The 20,606-nt window shown below is 45.0% G+C and overlaps 1 protein-coding gene across 3 annotated transcripts in view; it reads right to left on the bottom strand.

Annotated features, from left to right (window-relative positions):
- The window catches only part of CCDC169 (coiled-coil domain containing 169), a 68,662-nt gene extending 48,129 nt beyond the window's left edge, over positions 1–20,533 (bottom strand). For 2 of the 3 annotated variants that reach the window (XM_032780254.2, XM_032780237.2), the window contains exons 1-4: positions 20,301–20,533; positions 9,003–9,085; positions 5,862–5,972; positions 5,709–5,749 (exon numbers count right to left, since the gene is read on the bottom strand). In XM_032780254.2, coding sequence (XP_032636145.1) covers positions 5,709–5,749; positions 5,862–5,972; positions 9,003–9,085; positions 20,301–20,533 — 468 coding nt within the window. Of the gene's footprint in view, positions 1–5,708; positions 5,750–5,861; positions 5,973–9,002; positions 9,086–18,868; positions 18,969–20,300 lie in introns of all 3 variants that reach the window. The other variant, XM_075061630.1, reaches the window with a different exon arrangement.
- Positions 20,534–20,606: the final 73 nt, after the last annotated feature.

Raw genomic sequence — 20,606 nt, 5'->3', positions numbered from 1 at the left:
GCTGCAAATGTGGCCACACTGCAGCGCCGGTAGCTGTCAGTGTGGCCACACTGCAGCGCTTTCCCTACACAGCTGTACGAAGACAGCTGTAACTTCCAGCGCTGTACAGCTGCAAGTGTAGCCATACCCTTAGATAAGTTCATGGAGGATAGGTCCATCACTGGCCATTAGCCAAGATAGTAAGGTAAGCAATCCCATGCTGTAGGTATACCTAAGCCTCGGACTGTCAGAAGCTGGGACTGGACAATAGGGAGTGGATCACTTGATAATTGCACTGTTCTGTTTATTCCCTCTGAAGCATCTGGCATAGACCACTGTCAGAAGATAGGATACTCGGCTAGATGAACCATTGGTCCAGCCCAGTGTGGCTATTCTTATGTTAATTTGCACACTATGTTCAGACTTTGGTTAAATAAAGTGGACTCCTGAAAGGGCAATGTTAACTATATGTGGGCCTTACTGAACTAATTGATAGCTCAAAAAAGGAAACTGAGGCAGGGACTCATCTGTGGTGTCGTGACTGACTGCAGCGGGTGCACCAGACTGATCTCCACACCATTATCTCCCTCCCTCCCTCCTTTATCCAGCACTGACCTATAAGAATATGCTGCCACCAAGCCTCAAGACTGAGTGGATGGGATAAATTCCGATCTAAAACCTGAAAAAGTCAGGATAATTTTATCGCTGAAATTGGTTTAATTAAATATTGTCATTCTTGTAAGTTAAGGTTTATTAACAGCTTCTGCTAAACCCTGAATAGCCGGACAATGTATTTCTGGAAAGGAGACATAAGCTGACTAAGGGATTGAAAATTCTTAGTTTTCATTAAACTGCCTATCAAGTCACTCTGAGTGAACTGATGGGCTAAAAGACGTGCTGCAATTTTAAAATAATACCTTGAGAGACTTCTTTACATCACTGAATTCTTCACTAGCAAATACGTTATTAGCCCAATGATCCATCAAGTCTAGTTTCCAGCAGTGACCAATATCCAAAGCTTCCCAGTAAAGGGAACCCCCTCCCCATTAATCTTTTCTGCATTTATCCCCACGCTTTTTCTTTTTTTATTCCCTCCCAAGTATGCTGTTGATTTAACACCTGCCAGCAAATGAAATTATGCAGATTTATATTACAGTTGGATTTTAAAACCACCCACATAAGCTGTTTTCACAGTGGATTTTTCAGTGTATTGCTACCACTAGGAATGCAAATGACAATTTCCATCAATCACTCCTCCATATCCACGGTGACAAACAGGTCACATTGTCAATGTAGAAAACTTACTTTCACCAGAGACTGACTTGAGCTGTCTAATGGTCTAGTGGCAATTCACTCCAGCCCTAATCCTCTTCGATTTTCCTCTACCAGGTCATCACATAAGCAATATATTTGTTTGGCATGTAAAGAAAACAATGAAGTTTCTACAATCTATTTTACTTGACATTTTAAATCACATGTAGTTTCACTTGGAAAATAAACTCTTTTCCTTCCAACACCAGGACGTATGTCTATCAGCTGAAGTAATTAAATCTAAAACCTAGTGCAAAAAGTGATGCTGCATCTTTCACGGTACTGAAATTGAACTCCCATTTTTAGCTCTATTGATAAACTGTCACCAATTTCCTACTGTAATAATTACTGTGACAAAATGAAATATTAAAGTTCTTTAGCAAAGCATGTTTCTGCGTATACTGTACATGTGAGATTTTGTGCACTGAACACTAAAGGCTTCAATACAGCTGAACCCAGGAGGGCTATGCATATTTAAATACCAAGTGCCCCCTTCTGGCTAATATAATAATTCACATTAAAGCTATATTAAAAAATAATATGAAGATTATGACAGGCTGCATGAACTCTGCCGGGGTCAGTTTGTTTGGCTCAGGGGTGGGCAGAGATTGGTTCAGGTTCTACATGAACATCAAGATTCAAGGAGCACTCTCTTTCCCAAGCCAACCCAGGAGGTGCTAGGGAACCACCCGGGTTTCTGACCAGCCACAAGCTAGGGAACAGAAGATCTATAATCCTCAGTTGTATAGCTATAAGAAGGGCTGGAAGCAGGATTTTCCTCTGCTCCTATTGCCTTGCTGAGAACAAGCAGGTGTTTCCTGCCCACTGAAGACAAGGAAAGTATCTATCTGGTGTGACCGAAGATATCAAAGGAAGAACATCCCATACCAGGATGGCAATGAGGCAGGGGAAGCCATGTCAACAGGGGTCTCCTGGACACATAAGGTGTGTTGTAGAGGTCTAGAGCAGTATTTCTCAATGTTTTTGATACCAGGGACCAGCCTGCTGCCTTCCTAAACTGTATCAGGGACATCTCAGGGACTGGTGCAGACCCTTTTCCAAGCTGGTAATGACATTTGCAAAGAAAAGGAAACTCAGACACACTTTTCACACATCCCTATTTGAGACTTAAGCAAACAAGGTCAGTGAAGTTCAGTGAAAGGTGACCTGCTAAGGGAATTGTCAAAATTTCCTCCACCTTGGCACAGTGCTGATGTCCCCCACACAAAGGCTCAGAGAACAATTCCCACATACGTCTTCTTAGGATCCAGATACCCAGTCTGTGTTATGTTTTCAGCTCTTTCTCCAATGTGACACCATCGCACACACTTTGCTAGTGATGTAACATCAATTGCAGAACCCCAGTAAGGCACAGAGATGGCCTGTGTGTGGCTAGTATGTATCCAGCGTTTTCACTACAATGCAGTTTTGAAAAGCAAATGCCTGAACAATAATTTCTGAATTTCCTCAGTCATGATGCTGGACAATGCTGAACACAGTGATTTATAATAGAAACTCTGGTTCCGCAACTAATCATAACTAGAGCGTTGCTAAGGCAATGCTATCTGAAGTGTGTTCTTCTGAATTGATTCTGCAGTATGCCTTCCTCTATTTGCATAATAAAGCCTCTGTCTAGGGAGCTTTCTTGCAGTAACTATAAGGAGAGGAAAAAAATATGAAGATTTTTGTCTCCTAGGATGGGAAATGATATTTAGGAGACAGCCTATGTATCTTTCACATAATATTGCTTAACGAAAAAGAAGTGAACAAATGCTAACTGGTTTATCTAACGGGGAAGTAAAATTTGCATTGGGCTAGGTTTCAAAGGAACTGCTTTTCAATTTCTTCATAATTATTCCTGAATTACAGTACAGCCTGTGTATTATTCACTGGGGCACAAAGGAAGTTATGACTAACAGTCTTCACTATAGAAGTTCTATTTCAGAGCTTTTCAATATCCAACCTCAACATGCAGAAATGATTTTCTAATCTCCACTTATAAAGAAGTAAAGGTTTGTATTATTGGTTACATATTATTGTGCTATTTGAAGGGGATAACAACACCATCACTTTTGGAAACCAATGAACAAAGAAACAGGAAATTTCAAGTCAAAATGAGATCATCAAAATAATACCTGTGTGTTTAAACATGAATGAACTACACATTTTCCAAAGCAAGGAAAAATTCCTCAGCAATATTCCAACCAATATTCCAGTCAATGGTATTGACCTTTGAAAGCAATTATTTCAATTTCTGGGTATGGAAAATCCAGTGTGCTTCCTTATCCACCATCCAAGAGTTTGCTTTGGTGTAAACTATTCCGTTCTATTTAGATTCTTATAACGTACTCATTGCCGTGGTACCTGAGTGCCTATTTTTGTCATTATCCTGTTGGTGCTCAAAAACAAGACCTGTAGCTTTTAAAAGCAGAGAATGGAATGTGGAGAAAGTAGACTTTTGCCAGACAATGTGTTATGGGTGTCTGGCAAACATATACATGATATTTGCTTATAATTACTGGCATCAATTTGCTCTTTGGGTCTTCTTGGTCTGTGTTTGCACAGGGCTAGCTCAATGGGGTTCATAAGTGCTACTTCATACAAATAAATAAAAAATAATATGAAACAAAGATAATTTGTTTGTATTCGTTCCATCTTCTCTAGTCAAAAGAGTTCTCATACAAGTACCTAACTTTTTAGATTTACCACAGTCTTTCAATCCCATAAATTCTTAAACTCCTGAAGGTGTTTTAAAAATAACATAAGATGACAAGAACTAATAGACTTTATCTTTCTACAACATTCCAGAAAGGAATCCATTATACAGTACTGGGACAATGTAGAAATGGCATGATATCTACTGAAAGCGTTATTTAGCTCACAAGGCCAGAAGAGACCACTGTGATCATCTACTCTGACCTTGTATTAACACAGGCCATAAGACTTCCCTGAATTAATTTCTCTTTGAACTAGAGCATATCCTTTAGAAAAAAAACATTATATGGATGTCTTCATAGGATTTCATATGTAATGGCAAGTTTGGGACTTTGAAGTTTTAATAAATAACATTAAAAATACTGAACATAAGTAGGGTGATGGCTAGCTGCTGATCTCCCTGCTCCTGTCCATCAAGAAATGTCAGTTTCTCATTCTAATCCTCAAAGGGCTAAATATTTCCATTTTTTCACAGACAAACTTACAGGAGCAAAAAAAGTTTTGGATAAATCTGCAAGCCTGAACACCTGCAGTTCCTGAGGAATAAGAGTGAGGGAAGCCTCATGGACAGGGAAGGGGCATGCCCTGGGAACCCAGAAGTTTCCTAGATACCAATGAAAAAGTGCAGGCCCCTCTATGCTCCTTTTTTGATTCCTCCTCCACCTTCTAAGATCCCTTAGAAATTGTGCTGTTGTTGGTTTCCTTCATCACAGATGTGCCCAAACCTCCATCTGAGGGGGTCAGAGCTATAGAGAGAATTTAATTGTGCTTGGAGCAGTATTAATTCCAAAACACACACTTCCATTTGGAAACGCACTGGGTTGGGAAGAGAGCTTAATATACAATGCAGCTACATCCTGGCTCAACCTCCTTCCATCCAATCTGGAGAGCCTGAACAACTCAGAGTTTTTCCGTGAGCTCCCAAGCTGGAAGGAACATTTCACAGAGACATATTGCCCTACCTTATACTACTTCTGCCTATATTACATGGATTCTGTATTTGTTTCCCAACGGACAACAGAATGGGAGGAGCAAAGGGCCTTAAAGTAAGAGTATCTGGAGCTTGAGAGGTTAAAAAACAAAAGACAAATCCAGAATTCAACTTTTTTTCACTCTGCCCCCTTGTGCGCCCACATTATGGGTGAAGGTCTCTGTGGTTCCCAAGTGCCATTCCCTAACCAGCCTCATTCATACTGGTCAATTTTTTGGGCTTCAGGTGAATGTGAAGTCTGCATGGCTTTGGAGGAAGTGAAGTTAAAGAAATTAAAATGCTTAAGCCATTTTGTATTGTACAAATATAACATTTATTCTACAGTGAGGATTTCCCCATAAATCTGTTGTGTACAATGTATTTGTAATAGTACTAAACGCATCGAGAATATACATTATATAAATTATGAATTGAAACTGTCCAGGTTTAGCACCCAATCATGCAGTCTTTACTCAGTAAAAACTCCCACTGTAATACCTAAGATTATATATCTCAGGATTCTTGTCTTACGTATCCTCTATTTACTTGTTTTACTATAGGTCTTACAAGTTTATAAACAATTGCAGAGGTGAAACAATTAAAAAAAATAAATGGGCTTCCAGATAGGGCCACTGATTTTTTTCTGGGCTGCAAATGGCTGAATTTATTTAATAATTTCCTTAGCTACAATGAATTGTTAGATGCTTATGCAATTAAACGCCAATCTACTTACCACAGGCATTTGATCAAAGGAGCGAATAGAAGACAATCTATCTGTAATAGAAGACAATCTATTTGTAAATAAGCAAAATATGTGATACCTTGATATTTTTCTCTCGTATTCATAAAATTATATATTAATATATCTATGAAGGCACATTTGTACCTGTTGGATTTCCACGAACATGTTCCATCTTTTCTTGAAGAAGACCAGTTTGCCTTTCTAGTTGTCTGTTCAATTCTACTTGTGTTTCATACCTGGTTTTCCATTCATTACCTCAAAAGAAACACAAAGTTATTATATTTATTTCCAAAATTTAATTCATACCACTAGAATTAGAAATTGCCTTTTTCACCTCCTTTTGGAGCCTGGCACCCCACATTTGTGTAACCAAGAAAGTGTCCATTTACAGACAAGAGAACTTGAAAAAGATACTAGGTGAAATACTGGCTCCCTGGAAGTCAATGGGAGTTTTGCAATTTACTTCTGTGGGTGTGTCTATACTGCAATGTAAACCCAGGATTAGTGGGACTTGAGTCACCTGACCCATGTCCAGGAACCCCTGGGCTTGAGCATCTACATTGTATTTTAAACCTAAATTAACAATTTCTTGACCTGTGCTGGAACATAAGGCTCTGGCATCCACACTGCAGTCAGTGTGCAGACCTGAGTCAAAGTAACCATATCGCAGAACCCCTCGCTTGCCCCCTGCTCTCTGAAATGAGACCCGCTCTAGCTCTAGAAACGTGGTGCACTGTGGGAAAACTTTATTGCCTGCTCTGCACATTACCAGGAAGTAGCTCACTCTGCAAAAGGCTTGATTGGTTTGCTCTTCATTACAAACCCAGGGGAAGCTCTCTGATAGTATGTTTGCAGATCAGCAATCAGAACAGAATAGGTTAACATTGACCTGAGCTGCTGCCCTTTCCCAGGGGGAGGGGCATTTCTGTTTTCAATAGAGTAGATTGCAGATTGTTGGGATAGAGAGGACTAAGGAAGTTGTCCAATTGTGGGATACTTCCAGATGACTCTGGGGACCTGAGTCAAATGGGGCTGTGGCTACACTGCAAAGCAATAAGGCTCAGACCCTGGGTCCTGGCTTGACTTCAGCTTGAACCTGATAGCCCTGCAGGGTCCTGGAACCTTGGGTCTACGCTCTTGGTTTGTGCAATTGCAGTGTAGACACAAGGGGGGAGGGGGATCAAGCATGGTCTCACACTGCAGTGTAGACATATCCAGTGAGGTCAGGATTTCATCCAGTAACTGAAACATATGTTTTTTTATATTTTTCATTCATGATATGTGAAATAATACAAAATACATGGCTAATGTACTTTTGTAGTCTTTATTGTGACTTTATTTTACATCTTCAAGACTCATAGATTCCAAGGCCAAAAGGGACCATTGTGATCATCTAGTCCAGTGGTTCTCAAACTTTAGCAACCTGAAGATCCGCATTTTGATTTAAAAACTTTTGGGGACCCACAAACCCTCCTGCTCGGCCCCAGGCCCTGCCCCCAATTCACCCCCTCCCCACCTTTTCCCTTCCCCCACTCACTCCATCCCCCCTCCATCCATTGCTCACTCTCTCCTACCCTCACTCACTTTCACCAGGCTGAGGCAGAGGGTTGGGGTGCAGAAGGGGGTGAGAAGTTCGGGCTGTGGGAGGGAGTTTGGGTGCAGGAAGGGGTGAGGGTTGCAGGCTCTGGGAGGGAGTTTGGGTGCGGGTTGCGGGCTCTGGGCTGGGGCAGGTGTTGGGGTATGGGAGGGAATGAGGGGTGCAGACTCCAGCCAGGTGGCGCTTACCTCGGGTGACTCCCAAAAGCAACTGCCACATTTCTCAGGCAGTGGCTCTTGGGTAGGGAGGGCCAGGGAGTCTCCGGGCACTGCCCCTGCCCGTAGACACTGCCCCCAGTGGCCGCAGTTCCTCACCAATGGGAACTGCGAAGTCAGCGCTCGAGGTGGGGGCAGTGTGTGGAACACCCTCTGCCTCCCCCAGGGGCCACAGGAACATGCCAGCTGCTTTTGGGAACGGTGCAGAGCAAGGGCAGGTAGGGAGCCTACCTTAGCCCCCGCTGGACTTTTAGCACCTAAAATCTCCTGGTTTGGCTTCAGTAGCCTCCTGGAGATAGAGGAAGGGGGAGGAGTTAAGGGAGGGTGGGGGAGGAGTTGATTAACGGGGTCCATGGACCCCAAGTACCCTCAGGATCCCCCAGGGGTTCACGGACCCCAGTTTGAGAAACACTGATCTAGTCTGACCTCCTGTATAGCACAGGCCATAGAATTTCCCCAAAATAATTCCTAGAACATCTTTTAGAAAAAAATTCTAGTCTTGATTTCAAAATTATCTACAATAGTGAACTACCATGACCACTGGTAAATTGTTCCAGTGGTTAATTACTCTCATTGTTAAAATGTATGTTTGTACATACTATAAAAACAGTTCCTGGCTGGGGAGGCCTGGAGAGCAAGCGAGTCGGAACATGACTGCAGAGCTGCAGAGAACTCCCTTGCATGGCCAGTGACACTAGATTCCTGCAGGCAAAAGGTGCAGAGAAGGCTGTGGTCCTGGAGAAGAAGAGCAGAGCGCCCCGGTCAGGGTCGTGAGGATGACAAGTCTCTGGCTGCAGGAAAGGCCACCATGCTGCTGAATGGTTCCTGCCCAGAAACGGAGCCATTCAGCAGCAGGGTGACCTCCTCTGAGGCCAGGGACGACAAAGTTTCCTCTCCTCCTTCTTGCAGTCTTGGCCAGGGATCTCTGCTCTGCTGGACCAGAACCAGAGTCTCCCTGACAGCTTGTGCCTGCAGGAACTGGGTGTCACTGGTCCCATGGCATGCAGGGATCCCTCTGCTGTCACAGCCCCACTCCCATTACAGTCGAGCTGCAGAGAGCTCCCTGCATAACCGCTGGGCCAGTGACACCGATCTCTGCAGGCACGAGATGTGGGAAGGCTGCAGTCCTGGCAGGGCAAAGCAGAGATCCCCGGCACTCCCAGCTGGTGACTGCAGAGCCATTCAGCAAACAGTAGCTACCCCTGCAGCGCGGAGCTTGTCCTCTTCCTTCTCCATGCAGTCCTAGCAGGAGTCTCTGCTCTCCCCTCTCAGGGCCACAGCCCCTGCCCCCTCTTCTCCCCCAGCATGCAGAGACCAGGTGTCACTGCACTGAGGCAGCACAGGGAGCTCTCTGCAGTTGTGCTGTCAGGGACCTGCTCACTCACTCCAATCAGTGTGTCGGCTAAAATCAACATTTACTGACAGTTTTCGATTAAAATTGAATCCTGCCGAGATTAATTATTATTCACTTACCTTCATCCTCAACACTGCTAAGTCTTTTTTCAAGTTCTGTTATCGTGTTTCTCAATTCAAATATTGAGAGTTCAAGCATTTCCCTGTGATAGAGAAGTTAATTAAATGGTTATATAATTAATCTTCTTACTAACAACAAAATCTAATTTGAATTTTATGTACAGCTGAAGTGTCCTTGTGCTTATATTCTACTATGTACATTGGAGAGTCTGAGGCCAGAAGGGACCATTGGATCGTCTAGCTTTACTTCCTGCACATAGGCTACTAAACTCTACTCAGTTGCCCTGGTAGTAAATCCAGTAAACTGGATTAGATTAAAATGTTACAGACCTCAGAAGACTAAACTACTGTGTGCCTTGGGCAGGGAACTGGAGGGATTGAGGTGCACAAATGCCTGAGGCAGGTGCAATGGCAGGGAAAGGATTTGCTGAGACATACCTAGGGCTGGTCTACACTATGGGGTAAAATCGATTTTAGATACGCAATTTCAGCTACTTGAATAACGTAGCTGAAATCGAATATCTAAAATCGATTTACTCACCCATCCTCACCGCGTGGGATCGATGTCCGCGGCTCGCCATGTCGATTCCGGAACTCCGTTGGGGTTGGTGGAGTTCCGGAATCGATATAAGCACGCTCAGGGATCGATATATCCCGTCTAGATTAGACGCGATATATCGATCCCCGAGCAATCGATTTTAACGCGCCGATACGGCGCGTAGTCTAGACGTGGCCCTAGATGATCCTAGCAAGTGAGCTAGACTCATGCTGCAGAGAAAGGTGAAGAACAAAAACAACCCACCTCTCAAACCAAACCAAAAATCCCAAGGTTCCTGGCAATCTAACTTGGGGGGGGAAATTCCTTCCCAATCTCCAAAATTGTGATCAGTATGACTTTGAACATGTAAGCAAGATCTGCTAGCCATGCATCTCAAAGAGGATTCTCTGTATCGCCTCCACGCGAACCAGTCCACTCTGTCCAATGTCCGATCATTACAATATTTTTCTCTAGGATTGCTACAGTGCTTTAGAAATATAGAGGAATTTCTGAAATTTTGTGATTGGAAACATTTTCATAAGAAGATAACATACTATCTCTAGATATCAATATTTGTCTGGCAAAACATCATGTGTTAAGTTAATGAACTAATGATTATCTTAGTTCTTGATACATACAAGTACACCTGAGAAAAGTGCTATTGGAAATTTTGATCTTAGCTTAACTCAGAACTCAGTGCTTAGAGTCTAATAATCATTCTTCTAGATACTTTTTGGCCACATATTATGACAATGACTTAGATTTCATTCAGAACTAATTGTCAAAGTATATAATAACTAGCAGCTAAACCTAGGGTTTGAAATAGTATATAACTAGTAAATTCACAGTTCATTTTAGTCAATTTAATGGTCATAGGATTTTAAAAATAGTAAATTTGATGATTTCAGCTATTTAAATGTGAAATTTCACAGTGTTGTAATTGTAGGGGTCCTGACCCAAAAAGGAGTTGGGGGGGAGTCATAAGGTTATTGTGGGGGGGGTTGTATTGTAGGGGGTATGTGACTACCTTTACTTTTGCGCTGCTGCTGGCGGTGGTGCTGCCTTCAGAGGTGGGCAGCTGGAGAGCAGCAGCTGCTGGCCGGGAGTCCAGCTCTGAAGGCAGAGCCGCTGCCAGCAGCAGCACAGAAGTAAGGATGGCATGGTATGGTATTGCCACTCTTACTTCTGTGCTGCTGCTTGCAGAGATGGGCCCTTAGTCAGCAGCTGCCGCTCTCCAGCCACCCAGCTCTGAAGACCGCAGCACAGAAGTAAGGGTGGAATAATATGGCACTGCCACCCTTACTTCTGCACTGCTGCTGGCAGGGTGTTGTCTTCAGAGCTGGGTGCCCGGCGAGTAGTCGCTATCTCCAGGCACTGCTCTGAAGGCAGCACAGAAGTAAGGGTGGCAATATCGCGACCCCTCTGAAATAACTTTGTGACCCCCCCTGCAACTACCTTTTGGGCAGGACCCCCAATTTGAGAAATGCTGCTCTCCCCCATGAAATCTGTATAGTATAGGATAAAAGCACACAAAGAACCAGATTTCATGGTCTGTGAGGCATTTTTCATGGCCGGAGAATTTGGTAGGGCCCTATATATAACAAATAGAAAATTTCCCCTAGATATATAGGACCTAAGCCACTATTATTTTTATTACTTAAGCTTTAATTTGAAAAAAAAAAAGTTTAGCGCTTTGGAGTGTGAAATATCTTCAAAATATACAGACTGCCAACTGTATTGGAAATTTAAGCTTTGATTGAATCAAGCATTTATGAGCCATTTGACAGTGGGAGTTGTCACTGAGAAGTGACATGATTTTTGCATTTCCACCCATTCAGGCATCCAGTCAGTGCTAGTGAGATATGCTTTCCATGATGCTTTAATACCAGTTTAAATGGATTAAATGGTTAATATTTCAGCAGAAAGCCTAAATATTAAACTCCACAATTATCTTTCTGATAATTATTTATTATTTAAAATCATATATTCCTCTATATAAATCTTGGCACTTTACAAACACAGCTTAAGACACATTCTCCATTCAGTTTACAATCTAAGGTCCTGATCCTTAAGAATATAAAAACGGCCATAGTGGGTCAGAACAAAGGTCCATCTAGCCAAGTATCCTGTCTTCCGACAGTGGCCAATGCCAGGTGTCCCGAGAGGGAATGAACAGAATAGGTAATCATCAAGTGATCCATTCAGTGTCACCCAATCCCAGCTTCTGACAAACAGAGACTAGGGACATCATCCCGCTGATCCTGGCTAATAGCCATTGATGGACCTATCCTCCATGCAGGGCCTGCTTTAGGCCGATTCCCCCGAATCAGACCCTGCACTTAAGAGGGCCTCACGCCCAACCAGAGCGTGGCAAACCTGCGGCCCCGCTACCCCGGCTGAAGCCCAGCAGCCCCGCAGCCCTGCTCCCCTGGCCGGAGCCCAGCAACCCCGTGACCCACTTCCCCAGTGGAGTGCGGCACGGCTCCGCTCCCCCAGTCAGAGCACCCGCCAGAGCGCGACAAGCCTGCAGCCCTGATTCCCAGGCCAGAGCACCTGCCGGAGCGCTGCAAACCTGTGGCCCCCGCTCCTCCTGCCAGAGCGCAGCAATCTCCGTGGTCCCACTACCCTGGCCAGAGCGCAGCAATCCCTGTGGCCCTGCTACCCTTGCCAGAGCGCAACCATCTCCGTGGCCCCACTACCCTGGCCAGAGCGCGGCAATCTCTGTGGCCTCGCTACCTTGGCCGGAGCCCAGCAACCCTGTGACCCGCTTCCCCAGCAGAGCGTGGCAAGTCCCGCGGCCCCACTCCCCCGATCAGAGCACTGGCCAGAGCGCAGCAAGTCTCCTGACTTAGCGCCAGCCAGCAGGCAGCAAGGCCTGCAGCATCGCTCCCCCGGCCAGAGCGCCGGGCAGAGCACTGCAAGCCCGTGGCCCTGCTGTCCCGGCTGGAGCCCAGCAACCCTGCAGCCCGGCTACCCCGGCTGGATCCCAGCAACCCTGTGGTCCCACTACCCTGGCCGGAGCCCAGCAACCCCGCGACCCACTTCCCCAGCGGAGTGCGGCAAGTCCTGCAGCCCCGCTCCCCCAGTCAGAGCGCTGGCCGAAGCGCGGCAAGTCCTGCGGCCCCACTCCCCCATCTGGAGAGGGGCAAGCCCTACCGCCGCTTTCCCACGGCCGCAGAGTGGGCAGACAGCTCTAAGCACGCAGCCCCACTCCCCGGACCAGAGCGCGGCAAGCCCCACTCCCCCTCCCCTGGCCGGAGCGCGGCAATCCGAAGTGCCACCGAAGACTCAGAGCGCCGCCCGGTGAGTACAAGCCCTACAAATTGGGCCCTGCACTTGCTAAAGCCGGCCCTGCCTCCATGGACTTATCCAGTTCTTTTTTGAACCCTGTTATAGTCTTGGCCTTTGCAACATCCTCTGGCAAGTAGTTCCACAGGTTGACTATACATTGTGTGAAAAAATATTTCCTTTTGTTTTAACCTGCTGCCTATTCATTTCATTTGGTGACCCGTAGTTCTTGTGTTCTGAAAAGGAGTCGATAATATTTCCTTATTTACTTTCTCCACACCAGTCATGATTTTATAGACCTCTATCATATCCGCTCTTAGTCGTCTCTTTTCCAAGCTGAAAAGCTAAGTCTTATTAATCTCTCCTCATATTGAAGCCATTCCATACCCCTAATAATTTTTGTTGCCCCTTTATGAACCTTTTCCAATTCCAATCTATCTTTTTTGAGATATGATGATCACATCTGCATGCAGTATTCAAGATGCGGGTGTAACATGGATTTATATGGAGGCAATATGATATTTTCTGTCTTATTAGCAATCCCTTTCTTAATGATTCCCAACATTCTGTTCGCATTTTAACTGCCACAGAATATTGAGTGCTTAGTTTCAGAGAGCTATCCACAATGACTCCAAGATCTCTTTATTGAGTGGTAATAGCTAATTTAGACCCCATCATTTTATATGTATAGTTGGGATTATGTTTTCCAATGTGCATTACTTTGCATATCAACATTGAATTTCATCTGCCATTTTGTTAACCAATCACCCAGTTTTGTGAGATCTTTTTGTAGCTCTTCACCGTCTGCTTGGGACTTAACTAGCTTGAGTAGTTTTGTATCACCTGCAAATTTTAACACTTCACTGTTCACCCCTTTTTCCAGATCATTTATGAATATGTTGAATAGGACTGGTCCCAGAACAGACTCCAGGGGGACACCACAATTTACCTCTCTCCCTTCTGAAAACTGACTGCTTACTCCTACTCTTTGTTTCCTATGTTTGAACCAGTTACCAATCCATAAGAGGACCTTCCCTCTTATTCCATAGCAGCTACTTCGCTGAAGAGCCTTTGGTGAGGGAACTTGTCAAAGGCTTTCTGAAAATATCAATATCAAATGGATCCCTCTTGTCCACTCGCTTGTTGAGTCCCTCAGAGAATTCTATTAGATTGGTGAGGCATGATTTCCTTTTACAAAAACTATGTGGACTCATCCCCAACAGATTATGTTTATCTATATGTCTGACAATTCTGTTCCTTACCAATTTGCTCGGTACTGAAGTCAGGCTTACTGGCCTATAATTCCCAAGGTCACCTCTGGAGCCATTTTTAAAAATTGGTGTCACATTAGCTATCCTACAGAACTTTGGTACAGAAACTGATTTAAATGATAGATTACAAACCAGTTAGTAGTTTTGCAATTTCACATTTGAGTTCATTCAGAACTCTTGGGCGAATGCCATCCGGTCCTGGTGACTTATTACTGTTTAGTTTATCGATTTGGTCCGAAAACCTCCTCTAATGACACTTCAATCTGCAACTGTTCCTCAGATTTGTCACCTAATAAGAATGGCTCAGATTTAGGAATTTCTCTCACATCCTCAGCCAGGAAGACCAAAGCAAAGAATTCATTTAGCTTCTCTGCAATGGCCTTAATAGTCCTTGAGTGCTTTTTTAGCATCTCTATCGTCAAGTGGTCCCCAGTAGTTGTTTAACAGACTTCCTGCTTCTGATGTACTTCAAAAAAATTGCTATTACTTTTTGAGTCTTTGGCTAGCTGTTCTTTAAATCTTTTTTTGGCCTTCCTAATTATATTTTTACACTTCATTTGTCAGAGTTTATGGTTCTTTCTATTTTCCTCACTAGGATTTAACTTCCACTTTTTAAAGGATGTCTTTTTGGCTCTCACTGCTTCTTGTACTTTGTTGTTTAGCCACAGTGGCTCTTTTTTGGTTCTCTTACTATGTTTTTTTAATTTGGGGTATACATTTAAGTTGAGCCTCTCTTGTGGTGTCTTTAAAAAGTTTCCATGCAGCTTGCAGGGATTCCACTTTTGGCACGGTACCTTTTAATTTCTGTTTAACTAACTTCCTCATTTTTGTGTAGCTCCCCTTTATGAAATTAAATGTTACAGTGTTGAGCTCCTGTGGTGTTTTCCCCACCATGGGGATGTTAAATTTAATTATATTATGGTCACTGTTACCAAATGGTCCAACTATATTCACCTCTTGGACCAAATCCTGTGCTTCATTTAGGACTAAATCAAGAATTGCTTCTCCTCTTGTGGGTTCCAGGACTAGCTGCTCCAAGAAGCAGTCATTTAAGGTGTCAAGAAACTTTATCTCTGCATCCCATCCAGAAGTGACATGTACTTAAGTCAATATGGGGATAGTTGAAATCCCCCATTATTATTTTTTATTTTTATAGCCATTCTAATTGCTCTGAGCAATTCACAGTCACTATCACCATACTGGTCAGGTGGTCGGTAATATATCCCTAATCATAGAATATCAGGGTTGGAAGGGACCTCAGGAGGTCATCTAGTCCACCCCCGCTGCTCAAAGGAGGACCAATCGCCAGACAGATTTTTGCCCCAAATCCCTAAATGGCCCCCTCAAGGATTGGGCTCATAACCTTGGGTTTAGCAGGCCAATGCGCAAACCACTGAGCTATTCCTCCCTAACGCTATATTCTTATTATTAGAGCATGGAATTACTATCCATAGAGATTCTATGATACAGTTTTTTTACTGTATTTTTACTTCATTTGATTCTATGATTTCTTTCACATTTAGTGCCACTACTACTCCACCAGCACAACCTGTTCTGTCCTGCTGATGTATTTTGTACCCTGGTAGTACTGTGTCCCATTGATTATCCTTCATTCCACCAAGTTTCTGCAATGCTTATTACATCAATATCCTCATTTAATATGAGGCACTCTAGTTCACACATCTTATTATGCAGTATTTGTGTATAAGCACTTTAAAAACTTGTCACTACTTAGCTGTCTGCCATTAAACGACGTAACTGAATAGGACTCTTTTATTTGACTGTTTCTCATCAGATCCTACCTGTATTTTATTGTTTTCCATCCTCTCCTCCTTATTAGGACATAGAGAATTCCCATTAATAAATCCTCCCCTAAGAGCTGTCTCTGTCCAAACCACGTATTCCTCCATACCTGTTGGCTTTCCCCCAGCCCTTAGTTTAAAAACTGCTCTATGACCTTTTTAATTTTAAGTGCCAGGAATCCGGTTCCATTTTGGTTTAGGTGGAGCCCATCCTTCTTGTATAGACTCCCCCTTTCCCAAAAGTTTCCCCAGTTCCTAATAAATCTAAACCCCTCCTCCCTACCCTACACCATCGTCTAATCCACACATTGAGATCTTGCAGTTCTGGCTGTCTAACTGGCCCTGCATGTGAAACTGGAAGCATTTCAGAGAATGCTACCATGGAGGTCCTGGACTTCAGTCTCTTACCTAGCAGCCTAAATTTGGCCTCTAGGACCTTTCTCCTATCCTTCCCTATGTCATTGTACATGTACCACGACCACCGGCTCCTCCCCAGCACTACACATAAGTCTGTCTAGATGCCTCGAGAGATCCGCAACTTTCGCACCATGCAGGCAAGTCACCATGCAGTTCTCCCGGTCATCATAAACCCAACTATGTATGTTTCTAATGATCGAATCCCTCATGACTATTACCTGTCTCTTCCTAAAAAACGGAGAAGACTCCTCAGTGTGAGAGGATACCACAACATTATCTGGAAGGAAGGCCCCACCTCTGGTATCATTTCCCTCTGCTCCAGTTGGATATTCTCCTTCCCTGAGACTTTCATCCTCCTCAATAGCACAGAGGCTGTCAGATCGGGAGTGGGACAGTTCTACTGTGTTCCAGAAAGTCTCATCTATGTACCTCTCTATCTCCCTTAGCGCCTCCAGTTCAGCCACTCTGGTCTCCAAAGCCCATACATGATTTCTGAGAGACAGGAACTCCTTGCACTGAATGCATATATATGCCACCTGCCCATAGGGTAGGTAATCATACATGCTGCATTGGGTGCAATAAACTGGATAGCCTTCACTCTGTTGCTGGCCTTCTGCCTGCATTCTCTTTTTACTCCTGCAGCTCGTTCCTTTGTTGTTGTTTTGTTTTTATCAGGGGGTGTTTTTGGCTTTAAATTTAAAGAATGTTTGAGTGTTTCTAGCCCCGCCTCAAACTCCCCCTCAAAATTCCAGTGTTAGCTGCTCCTGTTCGCTACCTGCTATGGTCGCTTAGGAGCTCGCTTTTTAAAGCACTGGTCTTCATGAGTAGCTCCGTCTCCTAGTTAAGGGTTGATGGGTGCTAATGGGCTTAGGGATCAAAGCCTCATTAAGAAGCTCTCAGCCTTGCCTAGCAGGCCATTAGGCTCGCTACACAGTCCCCCAAACAAATGGGCTGAGCTATGCAGGTGGACTCTTTCAAATTTGCAAAGACACCACCAGTTTGTGCTGACATGATTGCAGGACTGGAGCCTAAAGTGAACAAAAACACTGGACTAACAGGAATGTAAGGTAAGGAAAAAGGATTACAGATAAGAAAAAGATAGAAAGGGCTACTGGAAAAGTGAGGTTTAAGGAGAGGAAGAGAATGAGTGATGTGGGTGAACAAGAAAATGGCAACTGTTCCAAGTATAGGATGCAACATGGTAGAATACGTGAAGCCCAGAGTAGGAGAAAAAGATGATTCAAGCAGCATCTCCAGGACTACCATACTACTGGTACCAGAAATGACATAAGTTTTCAGTAAAAAGACAGCATCTAAATAGCCAAATCAATGATCAGAGAAGCAGGAAGGCAAATATGGGATGGGAAGCTGAAGAACTGACGTATCAGAAAAGAGACAGGGAAGGGACCAGTTGTGGGGAAGCTGCGGACTGCAAATGTCAAGGGTTTCAAAAGAAGCCCTCAGTCCAAGAGGAGGTTGGGCTAGATAACCCAGGGAGGCTGGAAGTCTCCAGGGGGAAGGGGAGAGTGGAGGGAAGTCCTAATTTACTCCTTGCTCCAGTCATGCTTTATTCCCATCCACTTCAGATTTGGGAGGAGGGGCACAGGGGCAGGAGGGTAACAAAACAGTTGTTAGTTTGAACAGAAGACACCAACAGGAAGGGAGAAAGTCAGAGAGTTAGCATATTGCAAGGAAAGCATGAGGAGGATGGAGAGAATTGAGATAAATGCAAGAGAGGGCAGGGTTAGAGGCAAGAAGATCATGAGGGTATATAATGACTGTTGCTCCCACCCCAAAAGAAGGAGCCAGGGGGTTTCAGAGATATTTTACTTCTGGGGGAATTCTGCACCAAAAAAATTAAAAGTTATGCACACAATATTTTAAAATTCTGCAAAATTCTGCATATTTTATTTGTCAACATAACACAATATGATCATGCCAGTTTCAATTATTTTGGTAATTTATTTCAAAATATTGTCAGCAAGTATGTCCATAACAATACAAAAAAAGACTCAGGATTTTTAAAATTTTTTTGGCAAATGGATTCCCTTCTAGGCATATTAATATAGAACTTTGAGTAATTAATTTAAACTACAACTCAGAAACGTATTTCCCACATTCCTCCGAAGTGGTGCAAAGGCTTGAGGGAGTTAGGGGTAACAGAGAAGCTGAGGGAGAGGGCAGGAACCTGGGAGTGAACCTGGAGGGTTGTTGGTGTGGGTGGGAGAAGTATGGAACAGTTTCTTTTGGAGGGGGAGGGATTGTTAGGGAGTTGGCAACCTTCTTCTCTACAGACCCTGACTGACACCTAACCTCTACCATTTCATCTGGCACATCTGCCCCCATCCCTACATGTCCCTGTAGTCCCCCTAACTCCTTCATCCCCATGTGACCCAGAGCTCCTCTCCCATTCAGACAATGGCTCAACGCTGTCACCCCACTAACTCCTATGCCCATGCTCCAGTCTGTCCCCCCCACTAGCCCTTCTGAACCCCAGTCTGTGACCTCCCCCATCCCCACAGTCCTGTGTGCCCCACGGTGCCTCCTAACCTGGCTCCATTGGCAGCCTGCTGCTAGCTGTTAGTGCCTGTCAGCGGCCTCAGGTGGGTGCAAGGCAGAACTGCCACACTTCTTCCACAGAATGTATTTTCTGCAGAAAAAATAATTCTGCATCCAACAAGAAGTCTGCATGTGTGCAGTGGCACACAATTCCCCCAGGAGTAATATTTGCTGACAGCAGAAGGATGGTGAGACTCAGGAATCTGGGGTTCCATTCCAGACTCTGGAGGGGAGTGTGTTCTAGTAGGCACAGAGTTGTCTGCCCATTTTCCTCAAGCTTGACCCTTTCTGCCCCAGGTTCTTCAATGTGTCCTAGTCCTCTCTTCCTCACCCCTGACTTCATGTTCCACTTGCCTCACCTAGGCAGTCCAGCTCCACTCCTCAGGCTTCTCATCCCCCTTTTAGTCTCCTTGTCCAGCAAATCTTAATTTCACCTCTCCAGACTTCCCATCCCAGTCCCAGTCTTCTCGCCCACTATTCCCAATTTCACTCCTCCCACTCTCTTTGCCCAGAGTCCCAGTATGCCTCCAAAAGCCTCATTCAGTCTCAGTCTTCTCCAACCTAGTGACTCCCAAGTCCTTCATTTCCCTTCCAAGCTCTCAGTTTCATTGGTCAGCCAGTTCTACTCTCCTCCCACATCACCTCCCTCCACCACAAGCCTCCAATCCCGGCTTCTTCCCCCCAGGCTCTGTGTCCCATCTACTTCCCCCAGACCCTCTGTAGCTTTTGCCCTCTCTGCATGCATCAGGCAGCTTCCTTCTCCAGGCTACCAGTAGGTCACTTGGAGCACAAACAAAACAAGGCTTCCTGCTCTCAATTCAAGTACCTAGACTCAGTACAGTCTGCAGCAGGCCAGAGCTGTAAGTGCTGGAGCATGCCCAGCGCAGATGGAATCTTTGGGGAATTTAGCTGCTAAAATCTATGAGCATGTGCATATTTTTCAAAGCCTTAGAACTTGGTCAAATCTGTGTGAACTTCATGGGGCTGGCAAGAGGCACATCCCTAGCACAAAGGCCACCCCTGGCCAAATGTCAAGCTCCTGCTTCAAAGCAGGCAGGCGCTAGAGCATTTCAAAGCAAAGGTTGTGAGAACATTGCAGCAGAGAGAAAACATTTCCTCAGTCTCATTCTCTAAAACAGCTGGAGCAACTTGGCTGACCTTTTCCCAAGACAACTCAGCCCCAGGCAGACACCAGCCTGGAGAAGTTCAGCCCCAGGGCTCGAGGGATGGCAACGCTAGAAGCATCTGACAGCGGGGTGTTATAATGGAGAGCACTAGGCAACCCTATACCAGGCAGGCCCTAGTCTCCTAGCTAGGAGCCTTTCCCTAGCGAACCGCGCAGCACGGCCCACGCTGACTCCCAGGCACTGCTGCAGACACCGAGCGCGGCCCCTTTCCCCCCCGCTCTGGGACGGGAACTCACTTCATCTGCTTCTCCTGCCCCAGCTCCAGCCGGAGCTGCTCAGAGCCCAGGGCGCTGGAGTCCCCGTCCCCGCCTTCTCCCATCACTGCCCGCAGCAGCCCTGAAACCCTGCCTGCCACGGGGCGTGTGTGCGCGCGCTCGTCTCCCTGGAGAGGAGACAGGATGAGGGGGAGGCGGGAGAGGAAAGAGCGGAGCACCCACACGAGCCATAGATCAAACGGCCCATCCCGCATACGTGACAGCCACTCCAGGAGGGGGCAGGTCACAGGAGTCGCGCTGGATCACGTGACAGCAGGCTAGGGAACG

The sequence above is a fragment of the Chelonoidis abingdonii genome, chromosome 1 (assembly GCF_003597395.2).
Source record: "Chelonoidis abingdonii isolate Lonesome George chromosome 1, CheloAbing_2.0, whole genome shotgun sequence".
Classification (NCBI taxonomy): Eukaryota; Metazoa; Chordata; order Testudines; family Testudinidae; genus Chelonoidis; species Chelonoidis abingdonii.
This window is presented reverse-complemented; position numbering and strand designations above follow the sequence as displayed.